The sequence below is a fragment of the Juglans microcarpa x Juglans regia genome, chromosome 4D (assembly GCF_004785595.1).
Source record: "Juglans microcarpa x Juglans regia isolate MS1-56 chromosome 4D, Jm3101_v1.0, whole genome shotgun sequence".
NCBI lineage: Eukaryota > Viridiplantae > Streptophyta > Magnoliopsida > Fagales > Juglandaceae > Juglans > Juglans microcarpa x Juglans regia.
Window position 1 is genome coordinate 18,339,462 of NC_054600.1, and position 18,981 is coordinate 18,358,442.

Sequence of the window (18,981 nt, forward strand, 5' to 3'; positions counted from 1 at the left end):
TTCTTAAGTTCCATCTAGCCCACGTAGGTTCCCACATTCTATCTCTCCATTTGCTGAAACAGAGCCAACACAAACATGTTAATATAAACATAGCTTTGCCTATAAATATAACTGCTTCATATATCCATTTCCTCAACAGCAGATACATGCATCAGGTGTTGCCCTAGAGTTTCCCTGAATACTTGTAAGAAAACACCATTCTCTCTCTGTATAGAACTGTTACTAGGTTTGACATCTTTGTGCTTAATTCCCTTTCATCTATAAACTGCAATGCCTTTGCAACTTGTGTAAATCAGCCATTGCGATGACATAATTTGTGCTACGGTATAAAATCATGTTTAAGAACTATTATATATGAAGAGTATGGCTTACCAAGTATTAAATGATGTCCTTTTTAAGCAACTAATAAGTGAACTATTATGTTTACACAATTCAGTTAGAATATTACAAAAACACATTGTGGCACTTGCAATTTAAACAAACATCCCTGCTCTCAAATTGGCCAACCTCGACCTATAGTCGACCAAAGCTGGCTCAACCACTATCTAGAAACTTGGGAAAAGTCTACAATGCCCTTGCCTGTTTCTATTTTTTTTTAATTATTGTTTTCTTTTTGTTTTGTCCATATTTTGACCTCCCCAATCAATACTGTCTTGATCTCTTAACCGATCTTTAAGAAGCTCCAGTTCATCTGATACTAGCCTTTCCCACCTGCAACTTCATCTATTGTTTCATCTGCCACTGTCTCCTCCTTGTCTTCATTGGCATGGTCCTCATCTATTACTGACATCTTTAACTTTAATCGATCCACCAGATGAATCTTTGGCTACTTGATTTGCATCAAGTCTATTCTCTTCATATTGCTACATAAAAACAGGTCGATATTTTTGCTAATAAATTCATTATCTAAAAGTTTGCCTACTGTGAGAACGCGTGGAGTAAACCTGAGTTGACAAAATAGTAATATGTCGTTCACAGGATGTCTGTAAATCAGTTTATTGTTTAAACCTGGCACCACCTCAGTCAGTGGATCAACTGCAACTCAGTTTTACATAATCTAAGTATGGTTCTAACTCGACAGGAGATAATAACAATTTAAGGGTATGACCACTTAACCAGTTGTGTATAAAGACTGTCTACAACTATGGCAAAAACAGAGTATTTAGATAAAACAAAACATAAACCGAAAATGCTGACTAACAATATTGCTGCTGCAGATGCACTTGAAGAACTCATGTCCCATTACATATTACAAAGGCTTGCTTTAGTCTTCACAATGTCCAGACAATTCTCTGTAGCCCCCAACTTCATACCATTATACACAAGCCCACTATTTTCAGTACAAGAAACATGCAAGAGTTTATTTTGCAGAGAACTCCATAATTGAGTGGGCAAAACAGAAAGCTATTGGAGTAGGCAATAGGGTTACATGCAACCTGTCGAACAGTTTAAGGGCCACAAAACAACACCAAGATTTGGGTGCTTAGGATACCCAAAAATACTGTGCCTAAAAAAAGGCTGCGATTACAACACTATTTAAAAGAGTAAGTTGGGAGTTTGGATGGTTTTGTGCATACATGGGCAATGACAAAGGTTTGTGGGGGACTCCATTGAAGTTTAAAGTGCTCCATGGAAACTACAATATTCCCTAAACTGCTGTGTATGGAAACTCAAAGGCTCACTTTTTCCTTCCTTTCTTATTAGAGAAATATTTTGCTCATAAAGAGATTATACAAAAGCAATCTATGTGCAAACAGATGTGATTTAATCATCTCCGTTAGGTTATAAAAAGGTATTTATTGTAAAATATGATCCAATAGATGCTATGAAACTACATCAATGTTTGAATTATTTAAATACATTTCTATTTGATTATCTAGCACTCGGGTGTTGTCTGTAATATCGAAGTTAAGACACTATTCACAGCAAACCCTCGAATATCAACCCTTTGTCTGTATTCCAACCACTATATCTCTTGGACAATGTAACCACTATATACCATTAATTCATATCTAATGTAAAATGCCTCTCTGTTTAGATACTCAGTTGTGGATATTCGATCACCATGTTTAGTGAAGATGTTTCATTTATGTTTATGTTCTTCTGCTGACCCATGATGACCTTCACATATTTAAGTCTCTCTCTCTTTCTCTCTAGATAGCAGAGGATAAATTTTACTTGATGAATATTTTATCCCTTGATGTTATTGACAGACAGACTAGTGCAAATGTTCATAGCTATGCTCTTCTTATCTTTTGTTATTTCAACCATTTGATGGCCACTTAAATACCTATCCAATACCGATTTCCAGCACAAGCAGCCATCAATATACTTGCTTCCACAACTCAAGAAACATAGAAATAGCCCCCATGCAGTCCCAGCTCACATCTCTCGGTCCCTTCTTTTCAACGCGTCTTCCCTCTCATTCCAAGAACAACAATCCAATCCTGTCAACCCCAACTTCCCCTTTACCTGGATCTATATCACTAGAAATATATAGAGTTGTTTGTCTTTAATTGCTAGCAAACCAACTTTCAAATCTCTCCCACTCACGCCAGATACCAAGTTCAAACAGTTTAAGGATCCATCTTTCTATATATATATATATATATTGTCGTAATAGGAATGTTTATTCTCCTTCAAAATGATTTTTTCTAGGCTTTTTTACTCCACTGGTTGATAGCTTGATATTACTTGATCAGAAATGGCTATGTTAGGATGATATATATAGAGCAAGCGGTGAAATTATAAGATATAACTACTTGCCTCCTATAGAGTTGTGTTTTTTTATGAGTTTCCGTTTTGATTAGATTTCAAATCTCTTCCACACTACATCAAATGGTTGGTTAAACTTTAAAACTGTTCATGTATTATGGTTGGTCGCACGTAATCTAAATATACATGGGAAAAATATAATACATTGGCAAGTGAAAAGCAAAAGCGATTTTGTAACATAATTTAGATGTCTGGTCATCATGGTTTGTCTGGGATCTTTGGCTGGTTGATGTTGGTTGGAAAGTTTCTTGGGTATTTTTGAATTTACATGCAGTGTGTTGTAATTAGGAAAATCTTGCATGTGAAATTTATATAGAGGCAGTAACTACTATGCCATAGGACTTTTATATGTACCTATGGTCATGAGATGGGGTGCTTAGATACTCCTCATCTTTAACACAAAGTTTTTGGAGCAGATATTGTCAAGAAAAATGGTTTGTGATGCATATATCAACGTATAAACATAGATGCACATTGTCAAGAACTGTATAAATTTCCTGGTGTCTGAGACTTTGGCAGAAAAGTATACTCTTAGGGTCATATTCATATACCAAAGTTGATGAAATCGTGGTGCCATTTGTAGGAAATGATACCGTTATGCATGAATGTACAATTCATAAAGTTACTATATATCTATATAGTAGTTCACTATATATATATATATATATAGTATTAGGGGACTATAGTCTAAGTTGTGTAGCCAAATGAAAACACACATTGTAATGATGTTTAACAAGAATAAGAAAGAAGGATGACTTAATAAAGTTAAATTGTAGCAGCAGTGATTTAGAGGTGGAAAAATAATGGGATTGAGTAGGATATATCTATAAATAAGCATATATCCTAGTTTAAAAAAAAAACAGTCTAGACCCATATTAAAAAGCTTTTTTTTTTTTATAAGTAATAAATTATTTCATTGATAAAGAAAATAGGCATAGCCCAGGTACACTGAAAGTATACATGTGAATACACCTATTTAAGAACTAGAAATAGTTACAAGGAAATCATGGAAGCTGAGGCCATTCAAATCTAGAGCAATGGCCCACAAAAACAAAGTCTTCCAGAAAAAATTCCTAAACTCTTCCATGGAGCGCTCATGATCCTCAAAAAGCCTCTCGTTTCTTTCACACCAAAACATACAAATGGGAGTCATCTCCCACACAGCCTTGATCTGTGGTGTTCCAGCGATCCCTCTCCAACTTACTAATAGTTCCACCACCCTACCTGGCATTACCCAAGTTATTCCCATTTTGTTGAAGAAATAACTCCAAATATCTCGAGTAAAATCACAATGTAAGAGTAGATGGTTCGTCGTTTCACCATTATTTCTGCACAAACAGCACCAATCCGTGATGATAAGGCCACGATGTCTAAGATTATCTATGGTCATAATTTTCCCTAGAGCTACTGTCCAAACAAAGAATGCTGCCTTGGTTAGTGCTTTACTCCTCCATATGGTCTTCCATGGGAAATTATGCCTTTGTTGCATAGTAATAGAGTCATAGAATGGCCGTACCGAGAACTTCCCTTTCCTAGAGAGTCTCCATTCCAGCGAATCTTCAGTTGTGGCCGCAATAAGAGTGTTGTATAGCAAGTTCAAAAACTCCACCAAACTAGTCACTTCCCAATCATGAGCATCCCGAGTAAGGCTAATATTCCACTCTTGTGAACCTTGGTTAATTACCCCCAAATCAGCCACCATAGCTTCCTTCTCCCTTGCAATACTGAAAATCGTGGGATAAGCATCCTTCAAGGCCGTGTCTCCCACCCACACATCCTTCCAAAAACTGATCCTACTCCCATCCCCCAAACACAACCGAGTATTACTAGCAAAGGAGCACCAACCTTCCCGTATATACTTCGATAGCCCCACTCCATAAGACCCCCTACCTTCTTTAGAAACCCAACCCCCTCGTTCACGACCATACTTCACGTCAATCACCCCTTTCCATAAGGTTCCCCTCTCATTGTTATAACACTACAACCATTTACCTTACAAGGCCTTATTAAAATCTCTCACATTCCTAACCCCCAAGCGACCATCCCTCAAAGGAGAACATACCTTGTCCAACCCCACCAAGTGGAATTTAAATTCATCTCCTATTCCACTCCATAAAAAGTCCAATTGAATTTTCTCCATTCTAGTTGCAATGCTTACAGGAAGAGGAAATAAAGATAAGTAGTATGTGGGAAGGTTGGATAAAGTACTTTTGATAAGAGTGATACGCCCCCTTTAGATAAATACAATCTTTTCCACCCAGCTAGCCTCCACTCAAATTTTTCCAGCACCACCTCCCAAATTGTCTTAGCTTTGAAGGAAGCCTCCAACGGAAGTCCAAGGTACTTCATTGGCAACGAAGAAACCACACAACCCAATATGTCAGCCAACCCTCTGATATTGTTTACAGCACCAACCACAACCATCTCCGTCTTAGCAAGATTAATCTTCAACTTGGATACCGCTTCGAAACAAAGTAGGATGGCCTTCAAAGATTGAATATACCCTACATTTGCCTCACAAAATAGCAATGTGTCATCTGCAAACAAAAGGTGAGAACTAATGGTAGAGCCGTGGATATCTCCTACTAAGAAGCCAGAGAAAAAACCTCCCTCTACTGCAGCCGACACCATTCTACTAAGCGCCTCCATAAGTAGAACAAACAAGAGGGATGACAATGAATCACCTTGACGTAGTCCTCACGAACTATTGAAGAACCCCACGGGGTCCCCATTTACCAAGACTGAGAAGCGAGCCTTTGACACACGATACCTCATCCTCCATCTTTCCCCAAAACCACATCTCCCCAACATATAAATCAGGAAATCCCAATTAACATGATCATAGGTCTTTTTCATATCTAATTTGCATATAATGCCTGGAACTCCCGACTTGATCCTGCTGTCCAAACATTCGTTAGCTGTAAGGACCGAGTCCAAAATTTGTCTCCCTTTCACAAAGGCATTTTGTGACTTAGAAATGATCTTCGTCATGATCAAACTCATCCTATTAGCAAGGGCTTTTGAAAGTATCTTATAGACACTACCCACAAGACTAATCGACCTATAATCTTGTACTTCTATTGCACCAGCCTTTTTAGGAACTAAAGCAACAAAAGTAGCATTTAAGCTTTTCTCAAATTTGCCATAAGTGAAGAATTCCTGAAAAACCAACATTACATCCTCCCTCACCACTTCCCAACAAGATTGGAAAAAAGCCATAGTGAAACCATCTGGACCTGGAGCTTTATCTGTATTCATTTTCTTGATTACTTGTTATACCTCTTCCTCTTCAAAAGGTCTTTCCAACCAGGCCGAACTATTTTGATCAATGGCCTCAAAGGCTAAACCATCTACAGTAGGCCTCCAGGTCTGTGGTTCCGACAACAAATGTTCGAAATGGCCAGCCACATGCTCCTTTATCACAACCTAATCTGTGAATGCACCACCATCTATGTTCAGGGACTCAATGGAATTGAACCTCCTATGTGCATTAGCAACTCGGTGAAAAAACTTTGTGCATTTATCCCCCTCCTGAAGCCACAATGCCCTTGACTTTTGCCTCCATGAGATCTCCTCTATTAGAGTCAGACGTTCAAGTTCAGAAACTACTTGATCTTTTCAGTTGTTCTCATCTCCTACACCTCCAAGCTTTGTAATTCTTGAAATAAGCTCTTCTTCTGTATAGTTACATCTTCAAATACCTGTTCATTCCATGTCCTCAAATCCTTCTTCAAAGCTTTCAACTTTCCAGCCAATACATTGCTCGGATTACCCTCAAAGCAGTCTAATCAAATCCACAAACCCCTCCGTTTTTAACCACATATTCTCAAACTTGAACGGGTTTCTACCCCCTTGAATGCCACCACAATCTAACGAGACAGGGAAATGATCCGAACATATCCTTGGGAGCCTTTTCTAGCTTAAGTCTGGATATTGTAGCTCCCACAAGGGAGAAATGAGGAATCTGTCTAGTCTTGACCAAGCTTGATAATTAGACCAAGTATAATCACCTTCCATTAGAGGTATATCCATCCAATCTAACTCAAAAATGAAGTCCGAGAAATCCACCGTAGCTTGATTTTGTCTTCCCCCCTGATCTTTCGCTTGGAAATCTTGTCATGTTAAAATCCCCACCAATACACCAAGGAGCCTCCCACCAAGAGCATAAGCCAACTATCTCATCCCAAAGCAATCTCCTCTCACTATCTAAATTAGGGCCATATACCCTAGCAAAAGCCCATACGAAGCCATCCTCAATATTTTTATAAAAACACCCCATTGAATATTCTCCCACAAACTCATCAATGCTCTCCACCACCCTCTTATCCCACGTCACCAACACTCCACCCGAGGCCCCTTTCGAAGGTAAGTATGCCCAATCTACAAATTGACAACTCCAAATACTCCGAATAATTCTTCTATTGATAAACTTCAACTTGTTTCCGGCAAGCAAATGATGTCGAACTTTCATTGCCTTAAAAAGGCTCTTATTCGAAGGCGGTTATTAATCCCATTCAGTCCCCTAACATTCCAACTCAGAATTTTTGGCTTCATTTATCAACTGTTCCAGCCCTCCCCTTGTTTCTACCACGACTTGCACTTCCCTCCTTTCCATCGTAATTAATGGACCACGTCAACCTCTTCAACTCCCTCTCTCTTTTTGACCCTGCACCTTGATGTCGTCCCTCCATGGCTATAATAAATGCCTTGAACTGCTCTTCATAGCCCTCACACAAAATTCCCATACAACTTTGCAATTCTTCTACCTTTTTCAACACCCAATTAGAGGACACACTAGGAGGGATCATACTTAAAAAGCTACAGTTAGAAAGCTATCTTCGGCACTGTTATATGAGCAGGTATGTACTAACGCATAGTTGGCCAATATCTTAAAGAACACATTGTGACAAGTAGTTTGATGCCTCACAGAGGAACAGAGAAAACTTTATGTAATGAAGATTTTTTTGCATGGTTTGCAGGGTTTTTACAAGAAGCATGCCTGAGTAATGTTGGGTAAATGTTGGCGAAGTACCATACTAGATTTTGATGGACAGTAGACGTCCGTTAGATAATTTTTAACAATCATGCCAGTTCGAGTAGCAGGTGTTGCTGTGAAGGGCATCTATAACTGAAAGAGAAAGCTGCAGTTCATTGAGTCCATTTGTAAGACTCAAATAGGGTATCATATCTAATTGCTCAATGTAAACATCTTTCTATATGTTTATTCATTGAATGCACCGGTGTATATAGTGTCTTAGGAAGTGAAAAATGCATGATGTAAGTGACTTGGGGGGCACCCAAATGATTGGTTTATTTACATGATGAATGAATGAGCACTCTGTCTTAGCATGATGATGGTACTTAATTATCTGTGGACTACAGGTTGGCGTTGAGATGAGATGTACAATATAGATTCAGCATGGGTGTGCATATATAGCCATATACTTGATGAATGTATTCTTTTTTTTTTTTTTAAAGAGTGAGTAATCACCTGTCCAATAGTGATCCCCACCCAAATTTATTAATAAACCCTCACTTGTGACGGAGGAATACCGTGGTAACAAACAGATGTACTCGGGCTTTACAATAATAAGAAAGACTAATTAAGCCCCAAGCACCTGACACCAACACAAAAACTCAAACAATATAACCAAACTTACTAGTGAACAAAACCAAATAAGACATGCCTATCTAAAGGATTCTTATGTAAATAAGAGTACTGACACGCAATCCGTCCTTCCTAAAAAAGTATTACCCATAATAAAGACATCCACACTACCTGAGATAAGCCAATCCACATGAATCTGTTCTAAGTATACCTCTTAATAGATGAGGAACTTCCGTCTACCCTAACCACTTATCGGAGACCCCATTACTTCCCAACTGAGCCAAAAAATCTGCAGCCTTATTCTCTTTCCGATAAATATGCTTAATAGAAAAAGTCATCTCTGCCAACATATTCGTAGTGTCTTCCCAAAAATCCTTTAAGTACCAGAGACTACATCTTCCATCCTGAACCCAATTAACAACCAAAAGCGAGTCCATTTCAATAATTATATTATTAAGCCCCAATCTTTTACAATGCTCAAGCCCTCTTCGTAATGCTATAACTTCCGCAAGATTATTGCTACCACTTCCAATGGAATCGACAAACGCAAAAACCATCTTCTCAAACTCATTTCTTACTACTCCTCCAGCACCCAAAATTCTAGGATTATTAATACTACTTCCGTCCACATTCAGTTTAAACCAATCTTTCTTCGGCCTCTCCCCTCTTACTGCCATTAAAACCCCATTTTCTTTTTAATTAATTGAAAGATTCAAAGACTTCAAGATTTGTACATCCTTTTCCACTAGCCGGGAATCCTTATGAATCTTAATACCCACCCAATTAATCCAATACTTTATCAATGTCCATAGAACCTAAACCTTCTCCTTCCTGCCTTCCATCCACATTGTACATCGCCACTTCCATAAATTCCATGTGATGATGACAGGTATAACTCCCATAAGAGTACCTAATTGAGAGGACTTCGATGCTTTTCGAAACCAAGCCTCAACAGTTGCCCTCCAAGACCGGATCGGGACAAACAGGATACCCAAAGTATTTGAACTAAACTTCCATATAGCCTTAGCAATATTTCCACTATATAACACATGATTAATATCCTCAATCGCACCTTCCCGACAACATTCACATTTCGAGACTAAAGGCACACAAAGTCTCCTTATACCATCATCCACAACAAGGCATGAGTTTAAGGCCTTCCACATAAGCACAGAAAATTTCTTAGGTAAAGCTGAATTCCAAATCCAATCCGACCATTGACAATTAGGATTACGAATCCGAACAAAAGACCAGGTGGTTTTAGTCGTGAAAGACCCATCCGAATTTTCTAACCAAATAAGCTGATCCTTACCAGTCCTCCTACTACTAATTTCATTGACTATTTCCTCCATTTTCTCAGGCCCTACTAGCTGCTCAAGTTGCTCCATATCCCAATTGTTATTAATCATACAACTCTTCACCTTCAATTCCGGATCTCCCACCATCGGATACTACTCCATTAGAGGTCCAGAATTAAGCCAACTATCTCTCCAGAACAACACGTTCCCCTCCCTAATCTTCCACTTGGAACGTGAAAGTACAACAGGAATCTCTTTTACAATTGCTTTCCAAAACCTGGTGCCTCTGGATGGACTAAGCTCCAGCGGATGCTGTCCATGCATGTATTTAGCACAAAAAAATCTTTTCCATAAAGAATCTGAACTAAACAAATTCCAGGCAAATTTAAGATGCAACGATCTTTGTACATCAACAAAACTTCGCAAACCAACCCCTCCTTCATCAACAGGTTTGCATAATCTTTCCCATTTAATCCATTTCCTCTTGGGACTCCCATTAATTGAGCCCCAAAAGAAAGTGCTAAATAACTTATTAAACTGGAGCAACACTAATTTCAGAACCTGCATCATAGATAACAAGTGAACCAGCATACTCGACAACACATGCTTTAATAAGTTGACTCTCGCCCCTGTGGAAAGAAAATTCAACTTCCAACCTTCAATCTTCTTTCGAATTTTTTGAATCACATCCTGGAAATGAATTAACTTCAATCTGCCAGAATTAACTGGCACCCCTAAATACCTGACCGGGAACACCCCTTCCGAGAACTGTGTGTTCGATAAGAGATGTATACGTCTAACAGAACTAATTCTTTTAGAGAAAAAGATAGATGACTTGGTGCTATTTACTTGTTGACCTGACCACTCAGCATAAATGTGAAGAACGTCAACAATCTCTGAAACTGAAGACCTCCCTCCATTTGCGAAAATCACCATGTCATCTGCATATAAAAGATGAGAAATAACAGGACCATTTCTAGGATGGGAGAAATATTTAATTCTACCCAACTCAAATTTCTTTTTTAACAGCCGAGAGAGAACTTCTTCTACCAAAATGAATAAATAAGGAGATAGAGTATCCCCTTGAAAGAGACCACGTCCACCCTTGAAAAATCCTTTTGCATCTCCATTCATTACCATAGAATACCAAGGCTTAGTAACACATTGAACTAACAAATGACAAACCTTCGGAGAAAAACCAAAAGCTTTCAAAATATGAATAAAAATATCCCAGTCAATCGTGTCATAAGCTTTTGCAAAATCAATTTTCATCATAATATTTCCTCCTTTAACTGGCATGTTAATATCATGAATAAGCTCCTGAGTAAGACTAATATTTTTAAAAATACTTCTTCCAGGCATAAAAGCTCCCTGTTCCATGGAAATAATCCTAATGAAGCAAATCTGTTTACTAAAATTTTAGAGCAAATTTTATAGACCACTGAACAGAGACTTATGGGCCTAAAATTCCCAAACGATGTAGGATTCTGAACTTTTGGAATTAAGACAATATAAGATGTAGAGTAAAACCTTGGTAATGCAATCCCACCAAAAAAATACTAACAACTTCCAATAAATCATGGTACACCAAGGACCAACAATGCTGAAAAAAACCCGAGCCAAATCCATCCGGCCCCGGACTACTATCCACAAGAATAGAAAAAAGTGCATCTTTTACTTCCCCAACCAACGGATTACTACTAAAAAATTGATTTTCCTCCTCCGAAACTCCCTCTGAAATTAACCCAACCAAATCTGGCAATGAACTTGTTGACTTAGCTTTGAGGAAATTGTCAAAATAAACACGCGCAACCTCATGGATATCTTCAGGCGAGGTAAGCACTCTGCCATCAGAGAGCTTCATTTCCATCACCATATTATGTTGTTGATTCTGCAAAGCTTTAAAGAAAGCATTCGAAACCTCACCATGCGATACCCACTTTTGTTTGACTTGTTGAGCAATTCAAGACTCTTCCCTTTTTAACCAAACATCAAGCTCAACCTTGTTAGCTAAAACGTCTGCTTTAACATCCTCTGAGTAACATTCTTGTAGCCTAAATTCACCTTTCTCCACTTTTGCTTCTAATTCTTTAATATGCTTTCCTGTCCAGCCAAACACGTCCTTGTTCCAAGATTTAAGAACCAATTTTAACCTCTTCAATTTTGCGCAAGCTTCCACAAACCCGTACCATTAACCTCTACCTGCCAAGAACTAGAAACACGTCTCCAAAAATCTTCATGATTAGTCCACATATATTGAAATTCAAATGATGTGTGACCATACCTAGAAGTTGAAACCAAAAGACCCAAAACCATAGGGGAGTGATATGATGTCCTCCTAGGAAGATACTAAATTCTACCCGACGGATAAAGATCCTTAAACTTGGAATTACATAAAGCTCTATCCAATCTAGCCCATGAACGCGCCATACCTAATTGTCCGTTGCACCAAGAAAAGCCATTACCTGAAAAAGGCAACTCAACAAATCTGCCATCATCAATAAAGGAACAAAAATCCTCCATTGCAATAAGCATCCTTGGATTTCCCCCTCTTCTCTCATTATCGTCACATAAGACATTAAAATCCCCAAAAATCACATGAGGAAACTGCAAATTATTAACTCCAAGTAAATCAGACCACAAAGACCTCCAATCTAAAAATCGGCACTTTGCATAAACCGATGAGATCAATAAACTTGAATTAATAAGCAAAGTAAGATGTTGATCCGAAACACCCATTACATCCACCTTCAAACCAGACTTCCAAAAACACCAAATCTTTCCTGCTTGACTAGCATTCGACAGAAACTCATCAAATTCTAGAAATGTCTTCCAATAACTCAAATGAGTATCATCCCTAAACGGTTTTGCAATAACCAGAATAATGGGGTGCTGCTCTCGTACCAGCCCCCTCAAATGTTTCCTCGAGGTACCAAGGCCTCGAATGTTCCAAAACAACATTTTATTAATCATTTATTCTGCTGAGAGGGCTTACTAGGAACCCTATAGGACCTACGTATCATACGCTTACTAGGTGACTTCTTTACTACTAAATCAGAATCCGAAAAATCATCTTTTTGTTTACCTGGGTGAGGATAATTACCTTCATCTCGGATTTGGACTCCATATCAGCTGCCTGCTTGAACACCACCGTCTGCAAATCTGGCGGGTCTAACTGCACATCTCCTTCCGCTACTGGTATAGTCCCGCTGGGAACCACTTCAATTATGGGTTCTAGCTGCACAACATCATCCTCTACTGGTGTATTCCAGCTGGGATCCACAATACTGGGTTCTGTCTGCACTGCAACTTCCACTACTGGTATAGTCCTGCTGAGTTCCACCATTCTGGGTTCTAATTGCATAACAACTTCAGCAAACGGGTCTTGAAATGTTTTTGATAAACAAACCAACTCCTCAGCTGGTAAAGTCCCGCTGGCCTCTCCGCAAATCAATGAATCTTTCCTCTGCACGGGAGCTTCCATATCTTCAATATCTCTCTCAGTCACCAAGTTCGACTTCCCTGCATCCTTGCCTCCATCCAAGACAGGCACCTCAATCCCAACGTCTTCCAATACCAAAACAGGGGACTCTGAGGCTTTCCCCGAATGATCTTTATTAATCTTCGCATCATCTTTTTTATCCTTTAGCACCCAAATTCTACTAGACTTAATAACCTTCAAGCTCTTACTCTCTTTTCCTTCTTTCATGTTTGCCTTACATGTTTTTGAGGTATGCCCTTGCACCTTGCAAAGAGAACAAAATGCAGGCAATGTTTCATAATTAACTTCTTGGAAAATGCTTGTTGGATGTCTCGGCATCCCAATCCAAATGGAGTGAATCGGCTCATGATCTATATTCATAAGAATGCACACCTGTGCACCATCTGTGCGAGTCGCACAGCGAGTCGCATTATCTCTCCTCAAGAAGAGTCCAATCGGTGCAACAATATTCCGTAAGAAAGATTCTTGATAAAGATTCGGAGGCAGCCCGGGCAACATGATCCAAACTAGAACCAACGCCTGTTCCTCATCTTCAGTAAAATCTGTAGTCCATTGAAAGGGCCTATAAGCAACCCCTTCAATATCACAGCTTTCACGGGACAAAGACTTCAAGAAATCATCTTCATTTGAAAATCTCACAAAAACATTTCGAGCCTTCCGCATTGTTGAAACTATTGGCTGTTTCGATAGTCCCCATCTGCTATGAATAAACCCTCTATTGTGATCCAAAGATGGTCTTTGCCTTAAGAATTTTGACACCATAGAGAACCGAAAAGGGACTGCAGAACGATCCAACTCCTCCTTAGTAAATTGCACAAAGAACTCACCTTCAACACATTTAGGTGGCCTGAAAGGAATCGAGACCTTAGGGAGGGCCTAAGGAAGCTGGAAAACCAGTTTGGCGAACGATCGTGTCTTTGCATGCGACGTTAGGAGGGGGGGCGCTGGCTACCCCCAGCACCATCCATGCACGTAAGAAACTAACGAGCTCTTGGACGAAACTCCAAAAATCAAGACGCTATCTTGGAGACGCAGTATTATATTCTTTAAATCATATTTCCACCCTATTCAACCCCTTCATCCCATGCAATCTCCACTTGATGTTGTTTATGACTGCATTTGAATAGAAGTAATTATATGACTGCATTTGAATACAACATTTGTTTAACTATCGATTGGGTTATAAATTTGGGGTATTGGTCCCAAATTTTTTGGGAAACAATACAAGTAATTATTTCCAACCCACAGATTTTAGGCATCCCATCATGCTTATTTAAATAAGCATGAGTATTATTTTTGCAATATATAGTTGTGCACAAAAAATGCAACCAAAAGTAGTAAAATTATGTGTTTAGATCATCAATTGAAGCGAATTTTTACAACCAAAAGTAGCAATATATATTTGGTTGCACAAAAAATGCAACCAAAAGTAGCAAATGCCAACCAAGAAAAAATGAATATTTTTTTACATGGGACTTAGATCATCAATTGTGGCAAATTTTTTTAGACGCTCATTTCAGTATATCAACAATCATTTTACCATCAAAACAGTCAAAAATTGCTGCAATTGTTATCTATTGCGGCGAAATTTGCAGCAGACGAGATTGCTACCAGAACAGTGGAGTCAATTGCATTGAACATTAAGTCGCTGTGAAATCTCCTATTGTGGCAAAATTATTGGTGCTGCAACAACCATCTACTGCGTATGAAACCCAATTGCGTCGAAACAAAAATTGTTGATAAAAACCAATTATGGCGATATACGAACGACGGGAAATTGAAATATAATTCAGAATAGGCATTTTTGGTAATTTAGAGATCGTCGCAAAAATAAATTAGTAGCAATTTATTAGCTTATTACGGCAATATTTATTCGTTGAAAAATAACTAGTGCAGCGATTTTGGAGATTGGACGTGAAAATGATCCACTATTTACGGCAAAGAGTTAACTTATTGTGAGGAAATTGTTTGCCACAATTAACCTTTTCCAACTTGTAAGTGTGAGATCTATATAGCCAATCGTGGCAATTATAGATGTAATTGCGTTGACCAATATTCGCCGGAAAAGGGTAACTAATTGCAACGATTTTTGTGGTTTGTTGAACTTACGGAAAAAAAATGGAAAAAAAAAAACAAACAATTCCAACGAACATGTGGCAATTGAAATAGTGACGAGGATGAGTATTTCCAGCTATTTTCCATAGTATTGGCGACGAAATGTGGTGCTAGGAAAAGTCTTATTTCTTGTAGTGCATGAAGGAGTGTTCTATTCGTTATATAAGTGCAAGGTTGAAAGAAAACACCTAGTAAGCGTTCCCCAACGACTTCCTATCTGTAAGGAGTTAGCTAGACTTATATTTTTATGATGAATTTCATTTAGTACTTGCCTCTCTTCGGGGTTTCTCAGAGCTAATATGTGCATGGTTGATGATCTTTTAACTAAATATGCTAATTTCATTCATGTGGCTCATGATCCATTCTCAGCAGTAAAGTTACTACGTTGTGAGATAAAAGTCTTAGGCTTCTTCAGTGGAGCGCAAGCAACTGTTCTGTGGCATGAGTTGTCATGCATGTAATATTGGGAATACTTTGTAATGCATTCATTTATAAAATTGATAATGAACTTCGTTTTAAGGTTGATTTCCTCAAAAAAATTGGTGGAGGGTGTGATATTAAATTTTGATCATATTAAATTTTGATTACAGAAGCAATTAGTAGGACTTGACATTTGAAGACTACGAAATGAAGTCAAGAGTGGCACGGCACATTAACAGACACAAAGACGATAAATTTGTACAAATTTATTCTTTTTTTTTATAAAAATATATTTTATTTCTAAGCTTTTACCTTTGAAGATATATATATTTTCCATTAAAAATAATGTTAGATACAATTTTAGAGTGTGTAAACTCTGAGCATTTCCTTTTAAAAAAAGTAGGACCCAAAATTAAAAAGTTGGTTTTTTTTATAAAGGTTCAGATTTGTCAATTTTTTTTGGAATGCAGGGCTTGCAGATCTTGGAACTATACAAATCATGATTTTCCTTCCGTGAATGATTGCCAAAGGATCAAAATTACATGTAGATCTTTTTTTTTTTTTTATGGAAATAGACTTCATTTCATTCAATAAAACCGAAGTTACAACTGTGACTTATCAATACAGAAAAAGATACAAACTACAAGCCAAATTCCGTATCTAATCTAGGGCACCCCGCACACAAATTTCTTTGTGACAGTTATTGTTTTAACTTCTATAAACTCTTTCCTAACAAACCTTCCGGTTTGTCTAAGAGAAGAGTGCTCTGTAAAAATAGACAACAAGATCTACTTGCAATGAAACGAAACGACTCTATGCCAATACTCTTATGGCACAGTACGCATGACTTTCCTTATGCAACTAAAAAAAAAAGTCGTCTCTAGGATCGTGAAGTTTTGGATGATAAAACTTGAGAAATTATGAGCATAGTAGGCCTAGATTGTGGATCAGCTTTCAAGCACTCAGTTGCAATGTTTACAACAACTACAAGATCATCCAAAATTTGACCATCTGGAAATGGAAGGCGCTGGTCCAAAACATCATTCAGGTGTATATTTTCCTTAGTTGATGGAGATGAAAGTGAGAAGATGGAATCACCTGGATGCTTTCCTTTTATGACTTCCAATGACAACACCCCAAAGCTATATACATCACATTTCTCAGACACCTTCATTGTATAAGCAAGCTCTGCCAAGAAAAACAAAATTATCCTTAAAAATGCTCAAAATGGCAATGAAACTACATTAAACTAAATAAAGTTATAAAAAGGAATAAAAGTACTAGCCCAAGATTTTTTTTTTCTTTTTTTTTTCAGAATTTATAAGGAGGGGGTATTTGCAAATTTGTTATGGTAGTTAATTTGATGGTGTTTCATATATTCACCTTAAAATTAAATTGAGAGAACAATGAAATACATTACCTGGTGCTATATATCCATATGTGCCTGCAAAGGATGTCCAATTGGATGAGTTTAGCTCAAGAAGCTTAGCTGTGCCAAAGTCTGAAACATGTGCCTCATGTTGAGAATCTATCAAGATGTTGCTACTTTTTATGTCCCGATGAATTATTGGTGGTGAGCAGTCATGGTGCATGTAAGACAAGGCATGAGCCACTCCTTTAACAATATTCAACCTCTTACGCCAGTCTAATTCTTTAGCAGCCTCTTCATTCTCCATGATTGTTCTCATACTACCACATTCGAGGTACTCGTAAACCAAAAGCGAATGTCGAATATGTGAACAGTATCCATGAAGTTTGACGATGTTTCGATGTCGTATTTCGGTTAATGCCCTTATCTCATTTAAGAACTGCTTTTGGATTATTTTCTGATCACCATCAGGTTGTGGGTTGAGTTTCTTCACTGCTACTATCTCACCAAATGGCAAGTTTGCTTTATAGACGACTCCGCATCCTCCATTTCCGATGCAATATATGTCATTAAAACCTTCAGTTGCTTTTTCGATTTCTTCATACATCTTTCTTCCATCGAAAGTTAATACCGAAAGTAGTCCTCCATTATCCTTGTTGCTTTCTTTTGATTGTAGATCTTTCTTTCTTCTCTGTAAAACGAGAAGAATTCCGAAGAAAGCAAGAAGAAATAAAAGTGATCCAACGATAGGGAAAATTACTACAAGCACTCCTTTGTGGGACCTTTTTGAGATATGTTTGCATGGTCGTAGCCCTCTACCATTCCCGCACAATCCCTTGTTCCCTTCCAAGTCTTCCATGGGAGCCTGTACAAATGCTTTGCTATTGGGAATGGGACCCTGCAACTCATTGTAGGATACGTCAACATGCAACAAGCCATGCATTTGTTCAAAGGCCGTAGGAATGAAACCGGAAAGACAATTATGAGAGAGGTTCAAATCCTCCAAACTCTGCATTTTGATGATTTCTGATGGTATCTCTCCACTTAAAGAGTTACAGCTTAAATCTAGTACTGATAGATGAATTAAGCTCATGAGCGGTTTTGGAATCCCTCCGCTAAAATTGTTATGGCTTAAATTCAAGTTGTACAATTTTGGTAGGTTCCCAAGAATATGTGGAATTGGGTCGGTCAACTTGTTTGAGGACACATCGAGGAATTTAAGATTGGCCAGTGATTCAAATTCTAAAGGTAGAGCACTAGAGAGTTGATTGCCATTCAACCACAATTTCTCTAGAGAAGTTAGTTTTCCAAGTTCTTTTGGAATCGCCCCAAGTATGTGATTTAAAGAAAGATCAAGTACATGCAGTTGAGTCCAATTCCCAATATCGAGCGGTATGCCACCAGTAATATTATTCCCGCTCATCTGTAGGGTTCCTAACTTTGGACATTGTCCCCAATTACTTGAAATCTTTCCATGAAAGTAATTGTGGCTTAGATCTATGAATTGCAAGTTTCGATAGACACCAAAGTCTTTAGATATATCTCCAACAAGTTGGTTTCCATTCATGTGGACTCTTACCAAGCTCGTACAGTTTTTCAAGAATTGGGGAACACGACCAATGAAATGATTGTTGTTTACAGAAAAGTATTGAAGTAGTCCAGAACGACAAATATTTTCGGGCAAATAACCAGTAAATTGGTTTACACCAAGTTCCAACGTCGTCAAGTTCATGGAATCCCCAATTCCTTGAGGAATGGGACCAGAAAGTCTGTTTTGAAGAAGATATAAACTTTCTAAACTTCTCAAATTGGAAAGTGAACTTGGAATAGCACCATGGAGTTGGTTCCTGCTCAAGTCTATTTCCTTCATCTGCGTCAAGTTTCCTATCTCTGC

The 18,981-nt window shown here is 38.2% G+C and overlaps 1 protein-coding gene across 1 annotated transcript; it reads right to left on the reverse strand.

Annotated features, from left to right (window-relative positions):
• Positions 1-16,598: 16,598 nt before the first annotated feature.
• LOC121260183 (MDIS1-interacting receptor like kinase 2-like) lies at positions 16,599-18,845 on the reverse strand. Its single transcript, XM_041162026.1, has 2 exons — positions 17,139-18,845; positions 16,599-16,906 (listed from the first exon to the last, which is right to left on the reverse strand). Exons 1-2 carry the CDS (start codon positions 18,817-18,819, stop codon positions 16,599-16,601), a joined length of 1,989 nt encoding a protein of 662 aa, XP_041017960.1. The 5' UTR covers positions 18,820-18,845.
• Between the last annotated feature and the right edge of the window lie 136 nt (positions 18,846-18,981).

Bases quoted from the DNA above. Each gene is read 5' to 3' on its own strand.
- LOC121260183 (XM_041162026.1), bottom strand. From the start codon at position 18,819: ATGAACTTGACGACGTTGGAACTTGGTGTAAACCAATTTACTGGTTAT. The intron at 16,907-17,138 runs GTAATGTATTTC...TTTTCTTGGCAG, and splicing joins ATATGGATATATAGCACCAG to AGCTTGCTTATACAATGAAG.